General features: G+C 39.4%; 1 protein-coding gene across 3 annotated transcripts in view; it reads right to left on the bottom strand.

Annotated features, from left to right (window-relative positions):
• LOC141754063 (chloride channel protein 1-like) overlaps positions 1-15725 on the bottom strand; it is a 51565-nt gene that overhangs the window by 13707 nt on the left and 22133 nt on the right. For all 3 annotated transcript variants that reach the window (XM_074612867.1, XM_074612868.1, XM_074612869.1), the window contains 7 exons: positions 8652-8721; positions 7596-7706; positions 4911-5124; positions 4259-4392; positions 3898-3989; positions 2309-2401; positions 1906-1993 (listed from right to left, as the gene is read on the bottom strand). In XM_074612867.1, coding sequence (XP_074468968.1) covers positions 1906-1993; positions 2309-2401; positions 3898-3989; positions 4259-4392; positions 4911-5124; positions 7596-7706; positions 8652-8721 — 802 coding nt within the window. The remainder of the gene's footprint in view (positions 1-1905; positions 1994-2308; positions 2402-3897; positions 3990-4258; positions 4393-4910; positions 5125-7595; positions 7707-8651; positions 8722-15725) is intronic.

The raw sequence follows: 15725 nt of genomic DNA, 5'->3' as shown, positions 1-15725 counted from the left end.
GTTTTATGCTAAATGCAGTACCTGTGAAGGTTTCTGGACAATATCTGTCATTGTGACATGGTGGAACAGAACAGCACCAAGAAGAATCTGTTTCCCAGAATATATATATATTTTACACACAAACAAAGCTACATTCATACATACATACATACTATACATACATACAGTCTTATATTCATACAAATACATATCGGTTTATTGGATTTTTTCTTTAATTATAAAAAAGCAATTTGATATATTATTACTTTGTATACTGTGTTATACTGTTAGGGCTAGGTCACTGTTAAAAAGCATGCACTTTCTTTTGGTTGTGTTCAGATCAAGTGTTTGCAAATAACTCTGAGTGTCTGGCACAGGTCACTCTGATTGGACCGGGTTTATTTCATCATAAATGCAGTACCTGTGAGGGTTTCTGGACAATATCTGTCATTGTTTTGTGTTGTTAATTGATTTACAATCATAAATATATACATTTATTTGCATAAAGTAGCATATTTGTCCACTCCCATGTTAATAAGAGAATTAAATACTTGACAAATCTCCCTTTAAGGTACATTTTGAACAGATAAAAAATGTGCGATTAATTTGCAATTAATAATGGACAATCACGCGATGAATCGGGATTAAATATTTGAATCGATTGATGGCCCTAATATTAACGTTATATATTATTTGGATAGGATTCCCTTACAGAAACTGTAAGTTATTTTATGATTGAAAATGTCATTACAATTAAGTAAATTAACACTGTTTGATAATACAACAGTGTATATAGTGGATGTTTTTTGATATAATGTATTTTTTGTTCAATAAATGTCAAGATTTTACTTTTATTATGTTCAATAAGTGTATTTTCCTAAATCTTGAGCCACCTCATATGTAAGCTAGACAGACTTTTCCCCTGTTCATTACTGTGCACAAATGTACTGTATGTACTTTGGCCTCAAGAGCCCTTCAGGTGCCGGCAGACACACAGAAACCTCCCGGCAGGGTGCGCCTTGTGAGTGCACAAAAGAAACTTTTGCTTGTGAAGAAACCAACAGCTCCGCTGCTACAACTCCATCCTAGGGGAACACTGTGCGAGCGTCCTTTTGTACAAGACGGAGTAATAAGATTCAACAAAATGGTGACCAGAATATCAAAACATGGCTCAATAGCGCCGATAGTCAAAAACTCTACAGGGTACCTTTAGCTTACTTCACAAATAAAAAGGTTCATTACATGGTTACTGCTGTTGTTCTACAGATTCTATGAACTAACCCAGTTCCTTATGATCAGATTAGTTCCCATGGCTTCTCCTTTCATTCTTTATAAACACCAACGAGAGGTTGGATCCTCTGGACACTGATGTACTTAACACATACAGTACGAGAACCTGGTGATCTTCATAGACCATCTGGGCTCAGACTAAATGCTTAGTCATATCAGTTGACATATTTTTTTCTGAGGAGAAGTAGGAGAGACAGAGCAAAGAATAAATCTCATTACATCACCCTAGTGAGCAAAACTTGTCTGAAAGAATCAATATTACTATGACAAGCCCCATAAGGCTTTCACTGCCCAGCCTCGACTCCATGTCACAGAGCTCCACGAGTGTAACAAAGCTAAAGAAGAGAGAGCACCAACTGGAATTGTCCCACAAAGTTTGTTTCTACATTAATCTGGACAACAGAAACTTGATTTTAAGTCTCACACGTAGATGGTACAAAGACGGCAAATTATAAGGTCTTTATCCTTTGCTAACCTGGAGAAAGTCCTCAATGTGTTTATCACATCCTATTAAGATTGTGGGGATTCCATTTATTCCTTCTCCTGTAGTGCAGAGATAATGTATAACTATTACACCTCCACTGAGATATCAAATATTAAAAATGTACTGAGGAATATGAAGTCCTTTCAGCTCACCAGGGACAGAAGCAGTGTGGTTTGAGGAAGGCTCCTGAGGCTTTGGAGGAGGCAGGGGGCCATTCCTTTCCTCCTGCAGCGGGCTGCCCTGCAGACCGCACACATTATCAATACAACACCTTTTAAAACAAAAAGGTACAAGGTGTTGGACAATAAAATGATGTTTTATTCCAAGGTGAGATAAAAATGGTTTAAAGTGAAAACAAATGATGGTAAAAATAAAAGGTAACCTCTGGCATTCAAATTGAAGTTACAAAGCAGCAAAGTTACAGCAACAAAAATGATGGTGGCCAGCACCAAAACATAAAACTACAGTAAAACATATTATCAATCTTTCAGGATACCCCACAGGACAAAAAAAACACTGATGGCTTTAAAACAATTGTACCAAATCAGAGCCCACCTTCTCTCCGTCCTCCTCTTCCTCTTCATCTACGAAGGCGAAGGACTCCCAGCTGTGTTTCTGAGACTGGTTCTGCTCCTGGAGGCTCTGACCCTGAATCCAAACCCAGGTAAACAGATCAATACAGACTGTACTGTTACACTGTGTTTAAACACCTGGGCTTTATTTGAAGTCGTACTACCTCACTCATTTTGAACATCATTTCACAGAGATTTGATGTTTCGCCTTTTTTGATGAAATGCAGTACATCTGTCTGTTTGACTTTCCTGAGTGGAGCCAACACTAAAAGAACAAACTGCAGCAGCTTTGTTACAATGTTTACATTTCTACTTTTAGATATTCCAGTCTGCATGTATCTGTCCTCTTCGTGTAAGGTCATTTCAGCTTACAGTAAACATTAGCCAACACTAGATCTGTCTATATGCATTAACGCACATATTTGAGATAATATATCTGTACATTGCATATTCTTTTTACACTTCTTACTGTGTTTTGAACATTTTTGCACAAAACTACCACTTCTAAAAACTGCACAGCTCTTCCATTTTTAATTCAGAAATATTGTACATATTTCTATAGTATTTTTTTATATTTTTATTTTATTTTTATCCTATTCTAAATAAAATGTTCTTGTACATATTTTTTTCATATTTTATTGTATTTGTCTTCTATTCAATATTTATGCTTCTTGTACATATTTGTATAGTAAGTTTTCATATTTTTATTGTAGTTTTTCTCCTATTCTATATTTATGTTTCTTGTACATATTTTTTAAATATATTTTTTCATACTTGTATTGTATTTTCTTCTATTTTATGTTTATGTTTCTTGTACATATTTTTTTAGTATTTATTCATATTTTAAATTGTATTTTTCTTCTATTCTATATTTATGTTTCTTGTGCATATTATTTTTGTATTTTTTCATATTTTTATTCTATTTTATATATATGTATTGTTTGCATATTTCTATTGTATTTTTTTCTATACTATATTTATGTTTCGTGCACAAATATTTTAATAGTATTTTGTCATATTTTTATTGTATTTTTATTCTATTCTATATCTATGCTTCTTGAATTTTGCAATACTTGCTTTTATTTTTAATTTCTCTTACTATGTTTGTGTAATGCACCAATACACCAAAGAATGAAACTACAAGTTTCGTGGAGATGGTTTTCCTTTCATGGATTTTTTTCCTTATCTGAATCAGAGCTCTAAGGGTAGGATAAGATCCTAGTAAGGGTATTTAAATCCCTAATTTTTGTCTGGCATTATGGTCTATCTCTTTATGGAAACATGGGCAAAAACAGCTTCTGCTAAAAACAAGAGGAACTCAAGCAAATTTCCCCACTGCGGGACTAATAAAGGAATATCTTATCTTATCTTAAAAAATAAACATAACCCATTTTGCTATTTAGGTCAAGATAATGCAATTATTGCATTAACAATTACTTTTGTAACTGCATACTTGTCTTTATATAACACATATAATTAAATAGTCCACAGGATGTAATCTGCAGTGTACATATAAAGTATGTATAACACTGAACACCAAATGACAATCCTGTGGTCTCTGACTGTCCTCACCTGCATCAGGAGCCTTCTCTCTGGTGACAACCACCAATCACAGAGAGCCAGAAGCTCCAACCTGTCGATGCTGCCCAATAGGATCATAGAATCTGGAAGCAGGAAGAGGAAGAATTATTAGCACACAGACTTCAACAGTGGCTTCCTGCCATGCTCATGTTCATGATTTCATTGACACTTTGACAAAAATATCCTTTACAAACATTAAGTGGGTAAAACGTTCTCTCCTAGACACTAACATTTGGTTCTGTATAGTTTAGAGAGTAGATGATGGCAGTTCAATCTGGATTAGACGTAAGAAAATTAACTTTTATAGGTTTTTGCCAACTATTAAGATTTAATTCACAATGAACTCTTTTACCTTTTGAGTCGACCAGAGGGATTGAATTGAGCGAGGAGGAGTCCAGCAGCAGTTTGACTTCTCTGTATGTGGACTGAGACGATATAAACTTCACCTTTCTCACCATGATGTCTTCTACAAAGATGTTGTACTGGCTGTAGGACAGACACACAGATGGTGGTGGACTGAAACAACTTGTCAACACGTAGGTTTACTTACATTAAAGAAATATGTGCAAATAAAGTAAAAATGCACCCTCAAAGAGCACTGCACAAACAAATGACCCTTCATCATTAACTGGAAGGACAAATTAGATGTTCCCTGATCTGAAATTGTAAGAAAAAAATCCTCTCACTTAGCACATAATTTCATATTTTTAAAAAAGATCCCCTTATTTTTTTTGCCTGGCGACAGTTGCAAGGTTGAAAACAACATTTCTACCATGGTTAGCATTTACATCTCTGTGACAATAACATCTCTTCTGCAGGTACTTTTCATTTTATATTAATCGGATAATTGTTCACAAATGGTCTTAATTCAGCCGGGTGTGTGTTGCATTCAGAACATCACTTTGAGGTTGCGAAGATGCAAAAACGACGCAATAAAGTACCATCTCCTAAAAAGCCAATCAGTGTTGACCATTTGATGTCTGCCGTGTGCAATCAGCACGAACCTCATGTGCCCGAAGCCGAGCTCCGGCAGGTACGGCAGCTTCTTGACCTGGATGATGGAGTCGTACAGGGAGGGCTGCAGGCCCTGGGCCACCATGTTGGCCAGGATTACTGCCACCATCATAGGCAGGATGTGGGAGATCTGGCCTGTCAGCTCAAAGCAGATCACCGCCGTGGACACCGTGTGAGTCACAGCCCCGGTCAAAGCTGCCGCTCCTGTCAGAGACGTGGGAGACGGAGGTTGAAGGATGGATATAGAAGGAGAGAGGGTGGGGGGAAAGAGGAGGGAAGGATGGAGGTTAAAGAAGAAAGAGGGCGGAGGAAGAGAAAGACAGCAGTAAGAAGAAACATGAGAATGGAAAAAGTTGTGAGGCAGGACAGAGGGAATAAACAAGACGTGAACATTTAATAGGACGACAGGACGTTGAGGAAAGACAGACAGAGATATTTTAGGCAGGAAGAAAATATAAAGGATGGATAGAATAAAAAAGGAGAAAAGAGAGAAAAGATTGTGGGCAGGTGAAATGAAGGAGGAACTGTATACTTGTTTGTCTCCTCACTGTGTGGATGATGTGTTTCAGATTGCTTCTTGTGTGTTTGTGTATCCTGTCCTCTCTCTAGGTTACATGGTGGAGAGGACGTCGTGTTGCTCAGGCTCTGTCTGGCTGGCGACGCCTGGAAGCTGCTTGACATCCTCCTGGATCCATCCCTTCATATACCGTATGTTCACATTATATGTATCAATGTTGTCATATGGAGTGTTTATGTTGTAATTTCATTATGCGGTTACTCTGTACACACAATATCTATAGACAGGCAAAGTCCCACCCCTTCCGGTGGACCCCCATGGGACCTTATGTTGTAAAAAATATGAACGGTAGTCAACGGCGAAGGACAAATCATTTTTTGATCCTGTTTGAATTGCACCATGAATCACACAGATGATGTTTGTTGATTTAAAACATTTAACATCAGTTTGTTATAAAACTGTTGAAGTATCAGACTGTGAAAAAACGTCATTAGAAAGACGACACAGCCAACAGTGTGGTACTAACGTCTCTCTCTCAGCTGTCCATCCTGCCAGAGGATCCCTCCTAAGCTGCTCTTCCCGAGGTTTCTTAAATTTTGTCTTGTTAAAAGAAGATAAAAAGATATCCGATGCGAGGGTGTCGGATGCTGTACGGATTGTAAAGCCCCTGAGGCAAATTTGTGATTTGTGATATCGGGCTGTGTAATTAAATTTGACTTGACTTGAGGAAAAATCACATCAAAAAGAAAAAAACATAAACATGAAAAAAATGCAGGAGAGATGAGGAAGAAGAGAGTGGATGAGGGAATGGGGAGAAAAGAAAAGACTGCTGAGTGGAAAAGGGAAAGGCAGTGAGAGGAAGCAATGAGGGTTCACAAGCAAAACTAGATAATAAGAAGGTATGTGAGGGGCGACAGGAAGCATACAAAGGTCAAAAGAAAAATACTGAAGAGAGAGAAGGATGAAAAGGGTGAAACAAAGGACAGAGTGGGAAGGGAAGGAGTCACACGAGGATGGGAGAAAGAGGAGGGGTGGGCTCTGTCGGGCAACATGAGGGGGATCGAAGGAAGGCCACGTTTCTGGGTCGGTGGCTGAGGTGAGGACAGCAGAGGGAACCCACTGTAACATTTAACTGTCAGAGCAAAGTGGCCACGTGCTCTGATGGAAAGGAGGGAGAGGAGGAGGAGGAGGAGGAGAAAGATGGGGAGGGAGATGAGGAAGATTAGGTGGGGAGGACAACTTGACAACGAGAGGGCCAGGGAGGTTGACAGGAGAGGAGGAGGACAAGTTGGAGGAGAAAGAAGTGACAGGAGAGAAGGAAGAGGACATGATTGACAGTTAAGGAGGAGGAAGAGGTGGAAGGCTTGGCAGTGAGGCGTTGATGATATGCAGTGATTGATGATTATTTGTATCTTGATAACATTACATACTGTTTAGGTCTAATGGCCCCTGTGTGTTAGTCTTGCCTCGTCAACAACTGGTCATAATTGGAGGTTGGAGGAAGGTGAACAAAAGTTGTCAATATGCTAACATATGATAAAGCTAAGGCAGGGTTCCCACTCTCTTCTGGAGATCATTCTACAGGACTTTTCCACAATATTTTCAGTGCTGATCTAGCTGGTATGACAGACAGGGATCACACCATACACTAACATGCTCCTCTCTGTGGAAGTCTGATATAAAACGTGCAGTCTATGGTTACAACTGATCTATGAAATCATCTCTTACGTGCTGAGAAATCATGACAACTTGATCATAGAATAAAACACACCTGCAGACGTAGGCAAAACAAGCTAGCAAACACATCAACTTTAGCAACCGAACCAAACATGTTAACCATTTGAACCTACGGCCTCTAGCTACTGCTATGTTCCGTTTGTCTATTTATGTCGATGTTAAGCGTCCTTGGGTTTCTTGAAAGGCGCTTTATAAATCCAAGTTATTATTATTATTATTATTATCATTATTATTATAACATCCCCCCCTCTCAGATGGCAATGTTATCCATGTTAATTCTTAGCTAAAGGAAAATAGGAGACTTTTGAAATAATTTTCCAGAACAACAAGAATTTCCAGGACATTTGACTTTTTCTCTCATTTTCCATGTGCACACTGCTACGGAGAGAAGGGTAGCTAAGAGGAGGAGAGGGAGACTAACCAATGACTGCGTACCCTCCAGGGATGATGCGGTAAAGGATGCCATCAAACACAATCCCATGAGGAAACAGGGTCGCCATGATCTCCCCTACCAGCCTGCCGAATGCAGCTCCTAGGGGAGGAAAGAAAAGTTAAAAAGTTACCTTTCAAACTGCTAAAAGTACTTTCAAAATAAAAGATGTACTTCGAAGTGGCATTTTACAATGAAATAATTCATCACATTCATTCGGAGACATCTGTATGAATAATGAAGACAAACAAGAATATCACCAATAAGATTGTCAGCCTCTCTTTGTCTGGAATGTTCGATGTGTATCAGCAGAGCAAACCGAACGAGAGTTATCAGTGTTTCTAGTGACAGCAGACGGTGGAGAGGCTAATGAAGGAATCACATCCAACATGATTATGTCCAACACATCCCTTCAGTGATGTTTGCAGTGCTTTTCAGTTTTCATGAAGCCCCTGTAATGGTCTCATTTAAAGGTTTGGTAAATGTTGATGTTTTGTGCTGCGTGACGGTGCACAAGGCCACATTTTAAAACCACAGAAAGACATACAAAACACAACACGACCCACCACGTCTAGAGCGGAGTTTAGTCATTTGAAGTTGCGACTGGTAATGATGAATATTTTAAAGTGAAGCACTGGTAAAGGTCACGCTCCAAAGCATTTCACTCCACTAAAACAACAGATGAACTGCAAACTACTGCAAATAAACACTGATTCCTAAAATGTTGATCTGAATAATGAGGCTCTGATATCGCATATGAAAGTTAATGAAACAAGGACTTTGGGAACATACAATCTGTCTGTTCAGATAGAACTAATTGGCAGCACAACTAATTGCACAACTCTTCAGCAAATTTCAAGATTTCAGCTGCTAATGGCAGAACTTCTGTATTACTGCAATGATTGAATAATGTCAAAACATTACTGATAAGTGCAAAAACTGCTAAAACACACATCATTAATAACACTAATCACATACTCTATGCCAAAATAATCCTCATTTGTAGCCATCGTCATGCAACCCCAGCTACAGTATATAAAGGCTCACCCAGTATGAAGACAGGCATGAAAGCCCCAGATGGAATGGGCATGGTGGTGGCCACAGCGGACATCCAGAACTGCAAGACAAGAAACGTGACACACTGTTTGGACTGGAAAATAAAAACAAAGTGTGCTTTAGCTCAGCGGTAGAACAGCCTCGAATCAATGTTAGAAACCATCTGAGGACAGCCTCAAAATATAAACCAGCAAGCCATGTTTGAGTCAAGTCATCGTTTGATTCACATATTTCTGTTTTGATTTATTCATTTATTTGTCAAGGTCGATGCAAAAAACAATAACACAATTACAATAACATGATACAGAAGTGTTGCATAATGCATATAGGATATCTAGCGAAGGCTAATTTGCGACTCCTGTCCTGGGTTAGGCTTTTCTGCTGAAAAAAGTCAGAATACATAATCATTGCCAAGAGTATGTTAGTTAAATTGAGCACATACTAGTGAAATGATCATATACAAATTTCAATATTTACATCATATTACAATATTTCACATGTGTTGCTTATGTGTGTGTGCACGTGTGCATGTTCCCTAATTCATGGCAATATACAGTATGTGTATGTGCATCATTTTCTGGGTGTGTGTGTTTGTGTTAATGCATACCAAGGTTATAATAGTCTTGAATTTTCAATTATTTTTTAGATTTCATACACAGTCTTTATGAGCATATATGGATGTTTATCTATGTGTATCTGCTTCTCTATCTGATTGTACATGTCCATGTTCAAGTGATCAGAGATCAGTCACATGAGTACTTGGCATTTGGTCAAAAGCATGTGACCAGGCTGTGTGTCTCTCCTTCTGGACGTGTCATGTTAATGTGGCTGAATTTCATCAGTGTCACCATTCTCAGTTTGACAAGCTGTCAAACTGCTCCAGTCAGAGAGAAAACAAGTCTCAATCCTGTCTTCTCTTTCAAGAGCAAACAGGTCGGCAGCTATTTTCCTCTTCTCTGTTTTCATGTTCAATAATATCTCCTTAGTGACTGCAGGTTACCCACCTAATTGAATTAGACTGCTTGTGTTGCATAAGAATAGTATCAATGGGTATGCTCTTCAATATCTGTGTTCTCAGATAACAATGGTTCATAAACAGCAGAACTATAATACCACGGCCACTGTGCGTTCATGTAAAGTGTCTCGAGTGAGAAATGTTACCTGACTTTCCTTTATTACTGGTGCCGTGTCGTAGAACAGCCTTCCGCTACACATCAAGTCTTTAAATATGAGAGGGGCTTATAAAAGTATCATCTTTGGAACGGGGTAACAGATTTATAGTGACATTTGCAATGACATTGTTATTTTAGCTGTCCTGGTTTTTTGTTGCGAAAGTTATTTTGTTCTTATTTCCTCTGAGGCCCACAATAGACCATTTTTTGTCTCTTTAGGGGGTCCAGGCGGTCTTTAGGGGCAGATAGCAGGTCAACAGTAGATGTCACATAGAAGTGGTGTACATCATCTGAAAGCTGGAACCTGAAGATTCGTTTGAGATGTTCAGCTCTGTCTGTCCAGTTGTTCTAGTCATAAATCAGAAATAAACATGAATTCAATAATTAAAGTTTGGAATGTTATATAGCCTCCTTCCCGACAAGCTAGCATGGTTGGTACCAATGGATTCCTTAGGTTTTTCTAGTTTCATATGATGTATGTACCTTCACTCTAAAGCTGAAGCTGCTACAACCTCTGAAAGACAGTACAGTGGGTCGGCAGCGGGTCTCAGGGTGGTGACGTGTTTTTGGATTTCAAGTTTGTTTCGTTTTTATGTTGAGTGTCTTGTGCTTCCTTGAGTTTCCTTTGTCTTCTAACACCTTGGGACCATGTTGGAAATAAGTGTTTTCACTTTAACATGTCATCCTTTAGATTTTGTTTTCTTTGTCTGATAATCCATAAATAAAATCAACCAAGCACTTAATCAAAAGGAGTGATGTAAAGTCCTTTTAGAGCTCTCTGTTCGCATTTGATTGGGAGAAAAAAATCCTCCTTATGTGGTCCCAGCTTGATGAGTGGAGAGGTGGAGAATCAGGGAGATTTGTGTGTGGTGGAGGAGGGGACCCAATCCCCTTTGTTGTCCTTGAGCAAGGCACTTAATCAGCAGCTGCTCCAGTACTGCTGTACTGGGAAGCTCCCAGATGAATGTGTGGCTGTGTGAGTGGAAAAAAATCTAATATGCAAACTCGTCTGCAGGTTAAATTAGAGCTAAACTCACCTATCAACTGTCACTTACACTGTTTGTCTCCAAACAATGTCTGTATTCATCAGAATGTAACTTCAAAATAGCTCTTCTAATAATACACTGCTCCTGGCTGCAGACAGAGAGCTCATCAGTGATAATGATTACCTTTACTCAAGCTCTGGATCTTTGGTGTGTGTCTGAGAGAGAGACACATACTGGGCTTTCTCATTTTGATTTGAAGGGATTGGGCGGGCAACACTACATTACCATTTTAACAGTCCAGATTACCATTCTACACATCGTTTGTCATCATCGCTTGAGCACTTAATTACTGTGGTACAAGATAAAAACTCATTAGCACGTCTCTCACAGGGTGGCTGCTATCCTGATGGCAGAGAGGACTGCGCTCACACTCTTCTTCTCTCTTTTAATCCTGGCAGTCAAACACAATCACACAGAGACACACAAAAACAGGCACACACTTTCATCAGTGTCACAAATCCTGAGATAGATGTGAGCAGAAACACTGAGACACAGTTAGCTCCACTGTTTGATAGAGAACAATGTGGAGAGGGAGTGAAGATAAAGAGAGGACATGTAGGTGCCTGTTTATGAGTGATAGAGGGAGACAGAGATGGAAGTAAAAACAGTTATAGACATAGTCTGACTGAAGAATGAAGGTATGAGCTCTGACTCATCTTTCTTAGTCAGTAAAAAATAACCCTATGACAGATAAAACTATCCAATAAAGAAGCTGCTAGTGGGGTTTTTTAAAAGCTGTATAAACTGTGTTGTCAAAGTTAATGCGATATTAACGTGTTCAAATAATTCTGCGTTAATGCTACTAATGTCTTTAACACATTAACGCAACTTGCAATTTTTAGGTTGTAGCTAGAGTGAAGATACTAGTATCATAGGAAACAAGAACACCTGATGAATCCATCGGTACCAACCATGTCATACTAGCTTGTCATGAAGAAGGTTAAATAACGCTCCAAACTTATGATACATTTTGGCAAGAAAAAACTGTCATGGCCATTTTCAAAGGGGTCCCATGACCTCTGACCTCCAGATCAGTGAATGTAAATGGGTTCTATGGGTACCCACGAGTCTCCCCTTTACAAAGTCAATTGCCCTACTCTGCACACTGACTCATCACATGGGCAAACACCTGTCACACAGTGTTACAATTAGCAATCAGAGCTTTAGCATAAAAGGGCAACAGGTGAGCTCTTCTGTTTTGGAGCAATGGATGCCAACATTGGAAACAGAGGCAGAGCCAGAGCCAGAGGAGTGAGAGTAAGAGGAGGAGGACAGGGAGGACGAGGACGAGGAAGGCCAAGGACCGTAATCTCTGATGAGATCCGAGCCACTTTGGTTGACCATGTGGTCAACCATGGTCTAACAATGAGGGAGGCTGGGCAAAGAGTACAGCCAAATTTGAGCAGGCACACTGTAGCATCCATCATCCGGACTTTCCGAAATGAGAATAGGTAAGACATCTACTCTCACTAGAAAATTGCAGTACTGCATATCAATACAGTACTCAATGAGTACAGTAGTACAGTATTGCCTGTGGACTGTTCTGTAGGACTGTAAAAATAAAGTATGTTTCAAGTATTTGGGAAATGTATTCCTACACAGTATTCACAGTATTTTACTATTTGTATTGCAGAACTGAAAGATTACCAACACAAGGTGGTCGGGAACGTCTTCTGTCTCCTGAACAGGAAACTGAAATCATGAACATGGTCCTAGAAAATAACGCCATAACATTACGGCAAATACAAAGAAAAATAATAGAAAACAATGAGATATTTCAAAAATATTGATAGGGTAAGCTTATCAACACTGGACCGTGTTTTGCGCAGAAATAATCTGAGGATGAAGCAGGTCTACAGGGTGCCATTTGAGCGCAATTCAGAAAGAGTCAAAGAATTGCGATATAACTATGTGCAAGTAAGTCCTATACAATCCCACAATTGATGCATACTCTCAACACTGCATAAATTATACATATTTCAGTATTGTAATCAGAATGATTGTGCTTAATGATTGTGCTTCACAATAGTGACCACTCCATGTCTGTTTCAGAGAGTCCTTGAGCTAGAGGTGGCTGCAGTGGAGCACCAGTTCATCTTCATCGATGAGGTTGGATTCAACCTCACAAAAAGACGAACGAGGGGAAGGAATATCATCGGCCAGCAGGCCATTGTTGAAGTCCCTGGCCAGCGCGGAGGGAACATCACAATGTGTGCAGCGATTACCCACCATGGCGTCAACCATCACCATCCTACCCTTGGCCCCTACAACACTGCCCATCTGATCAGATTCCTGGACACCCTACACAACACACTCATTCCACCAGATCAGATAGACAGCCCAGAGCAGCTCAGGTACGTTGTCATTTGGGACAACGTAAGTTTCCACCGGGCTGCTCTGGTTCGTAACTGGTTCACTGCCCACCCACGCTTTTTAGTTTTTTATCTCCCTCCATATTCTCCATTCCTCAATCCTATTGAGGAATTCTTTTCTGCCTGGAGATGGAAAGTGTATGACCGAAATCCACAAACGCGTATACCTCTTCTCCAAGCTATGGAAGACGCATGTGGAGATATAGCAGTTGATGCTTTTCATGGCTGGATTCGACATGCTAAGCGATATTTCCCCCGCTGCTTGGCCAGGGAAAACATTGCTTGTGATGTGGATGAGGTGCTGTGGCCAGACCGAAACAGAAGAGAGGATGCAGCATAGTTTTTTTTTTTCGTTTTTTTTACTGTAACTGTATACAGTAAATTCTTCTGTTGTTTTGTATGTAGACCACTGTATGTGCAACTTTGTGTTGGTTGGGATGTACACTGTGTACATTGTTTTTGTGGGGGAAATAAAATATATTTGTTACCGTGTATTTGTGTGTTCTGAGTATAAAAACAATATTCTAAAATATTTTACAACACACTTATGTATGTACTGTCTGTAGTAAGTGTAACACTGAACAAAAAAAAAGGCCTAAGTCATTATGATGAATGGAGAAGAAGTGTTTTCCATTCATCATAGTGTTTTACATTGAGCACATCAGTGTTCAACTGGTTCTTATAAATGTCTATTCATATGATGGTTTGTGTGTGTCATTTGAAAACAAAATACCATTTTGAGAAGAAATAACATTGTTTTGAATGTAAAGTTTCATTTTGCAGGAGAATTGAGGGGTTTTGCCCATTGTGTGTGTGTTTTTTGATTTGTGTGTAGAGTTCTGAGAGTATGAGGCATGCTTTCAGAAAATGTGTGTAAACAATCGAGAAAAACTGTAACCTCCTTCACGACAAGCTAGTATGACATAGCTGGTACCGATGGATTCATCAGGTTTTATAGTTTCATATGATACCAGTATCTTCACTCTAGCTTTAAAACCGCAAGTTATATATATATATATATATATATATATATATATTATATATTGATGCATTAAAGAAATTAGTGGCGTTAAAACAAATTTGCGTTAACAATTTATTATCACGTTAACTTTGACAGCCAAAGTTTCACTACAATGAGCCTAACGAGCACTTCATTTGAAATTCGTAGGGTTTGTTTTGCAGGTGGATAGAAATACAGACAAACAAAGAGAGAAAGTCTAATCATGTGTGGGACAAAGGGAGATAGGGAAAGCATAAACACTGGGGGGAGAGAGGAAGATCCAGAGTGTGTGTTTGAGTATGTATTAAAGAAAGGCTGACAGCAGCAGAAGGCGACAGGAAAGCAGAAAAACACACCGTGCGTGTGTGTGTGTGTGTGCGTGTGTGTGTGTGTGTGTGTGTGTGTGTGTGTGTGTGTGCGTGTGTGTGTGTGTTGTGAGGAGTTTTACCAGCCAGCTGCTCTCAGTTTTGGTTGAATTAAGTTTCCACGACAGGGAGCCGCTCTGAGAAACACCATGACTAAACCAATGCAGTGTGTGACGCTGAGTGACAGGCTTTAATATCCTGTTGATAGGATCATTTATATGGCATTTCTGCCTAATTTCACTTTAGACACTGCAGAAAAACAGACTGAGGTTGACTCTAAAAAGGCAAATGGATTTTGACTTATTTTGGAAATCGAATGAGAGAGAGTGGATCTAGTTCAAATTATGGAGGACCATTTTAAAAAGACGTTTTTTCTACTAAATTCCCATTCGTCTAGTCAAAGTTAGAGTTAATTGACAGCAGGTTCTGGTGCTGGGAAGATGTAAGCTTTGGACTGGTTTGTCTCCAGTTAGAATCCAAAGAAAGGACAGTTCAATACCAACTCCTTAATGGTTTAACTTGGCAGAAACTCACAACGCCGACCAATACAACATGTTGGTCAGATATTGAGAGAGACTGCCAAGTAAATGCTGGTGTAAACAGAACTGCATAAGGTGGCTTCCATGTAGACTGAAAAGTTTGGTTTTGTATTTACTGAGAAAGTAATCTGCTTTCCCAGTTTCCCACTTCTTCACTGTTCTCTGCCTGAGCTCTTGAGAAGCTGCATATTTCCATCAAACAGGAGGCAGCAACAGCTTGGTGCTGTTTCCTGAAGCAGCCAACAGACTGGAGGCGAGTCAGGACGCAGAGGATTTAGAGACCAGACTTTGTCTGTCTGTGTTTTTCATTAATTACAACTCTTGAACTCGGAGGCTCTGGTCACTGATGAAGAACAATACTGGGGGTGGACAGACTGACAAACAGTATGAATGTTAGGAGGCTAAACACAAGGAGGGTTACCCTTTGACTTCTAAACAGCTTTGGTTCTTGGAGACGTGTGTTTGTGTCTTGATTACAATTCAAGTCAAACTGATAGCTTTGGTTTGGTGGTTACACTGCTATTTATCAGTGTTACAAGAACTAGATGACAACCTAACTGCATTAGTGTCA

Source organism: Sebastes fasciatus, chromosome 17, assembly GCF_043250625.1.
Source record: "Sebastes fasciatus isolate fSebFas1 chromosome 17, fSebFas1.pri, whole genome shotgun sequence".
NCBI lineage: Eukaryota > Metazoa > Chordata > Actinopteri > Perciformes > Sebastidae > Sebastes > Sebastes fasciatus.
The sequence above is the reverse complement of the archived record's forward strand: the minus strand, read 5'-3'. Positions and strand labels throughout refer to the sequence as shown.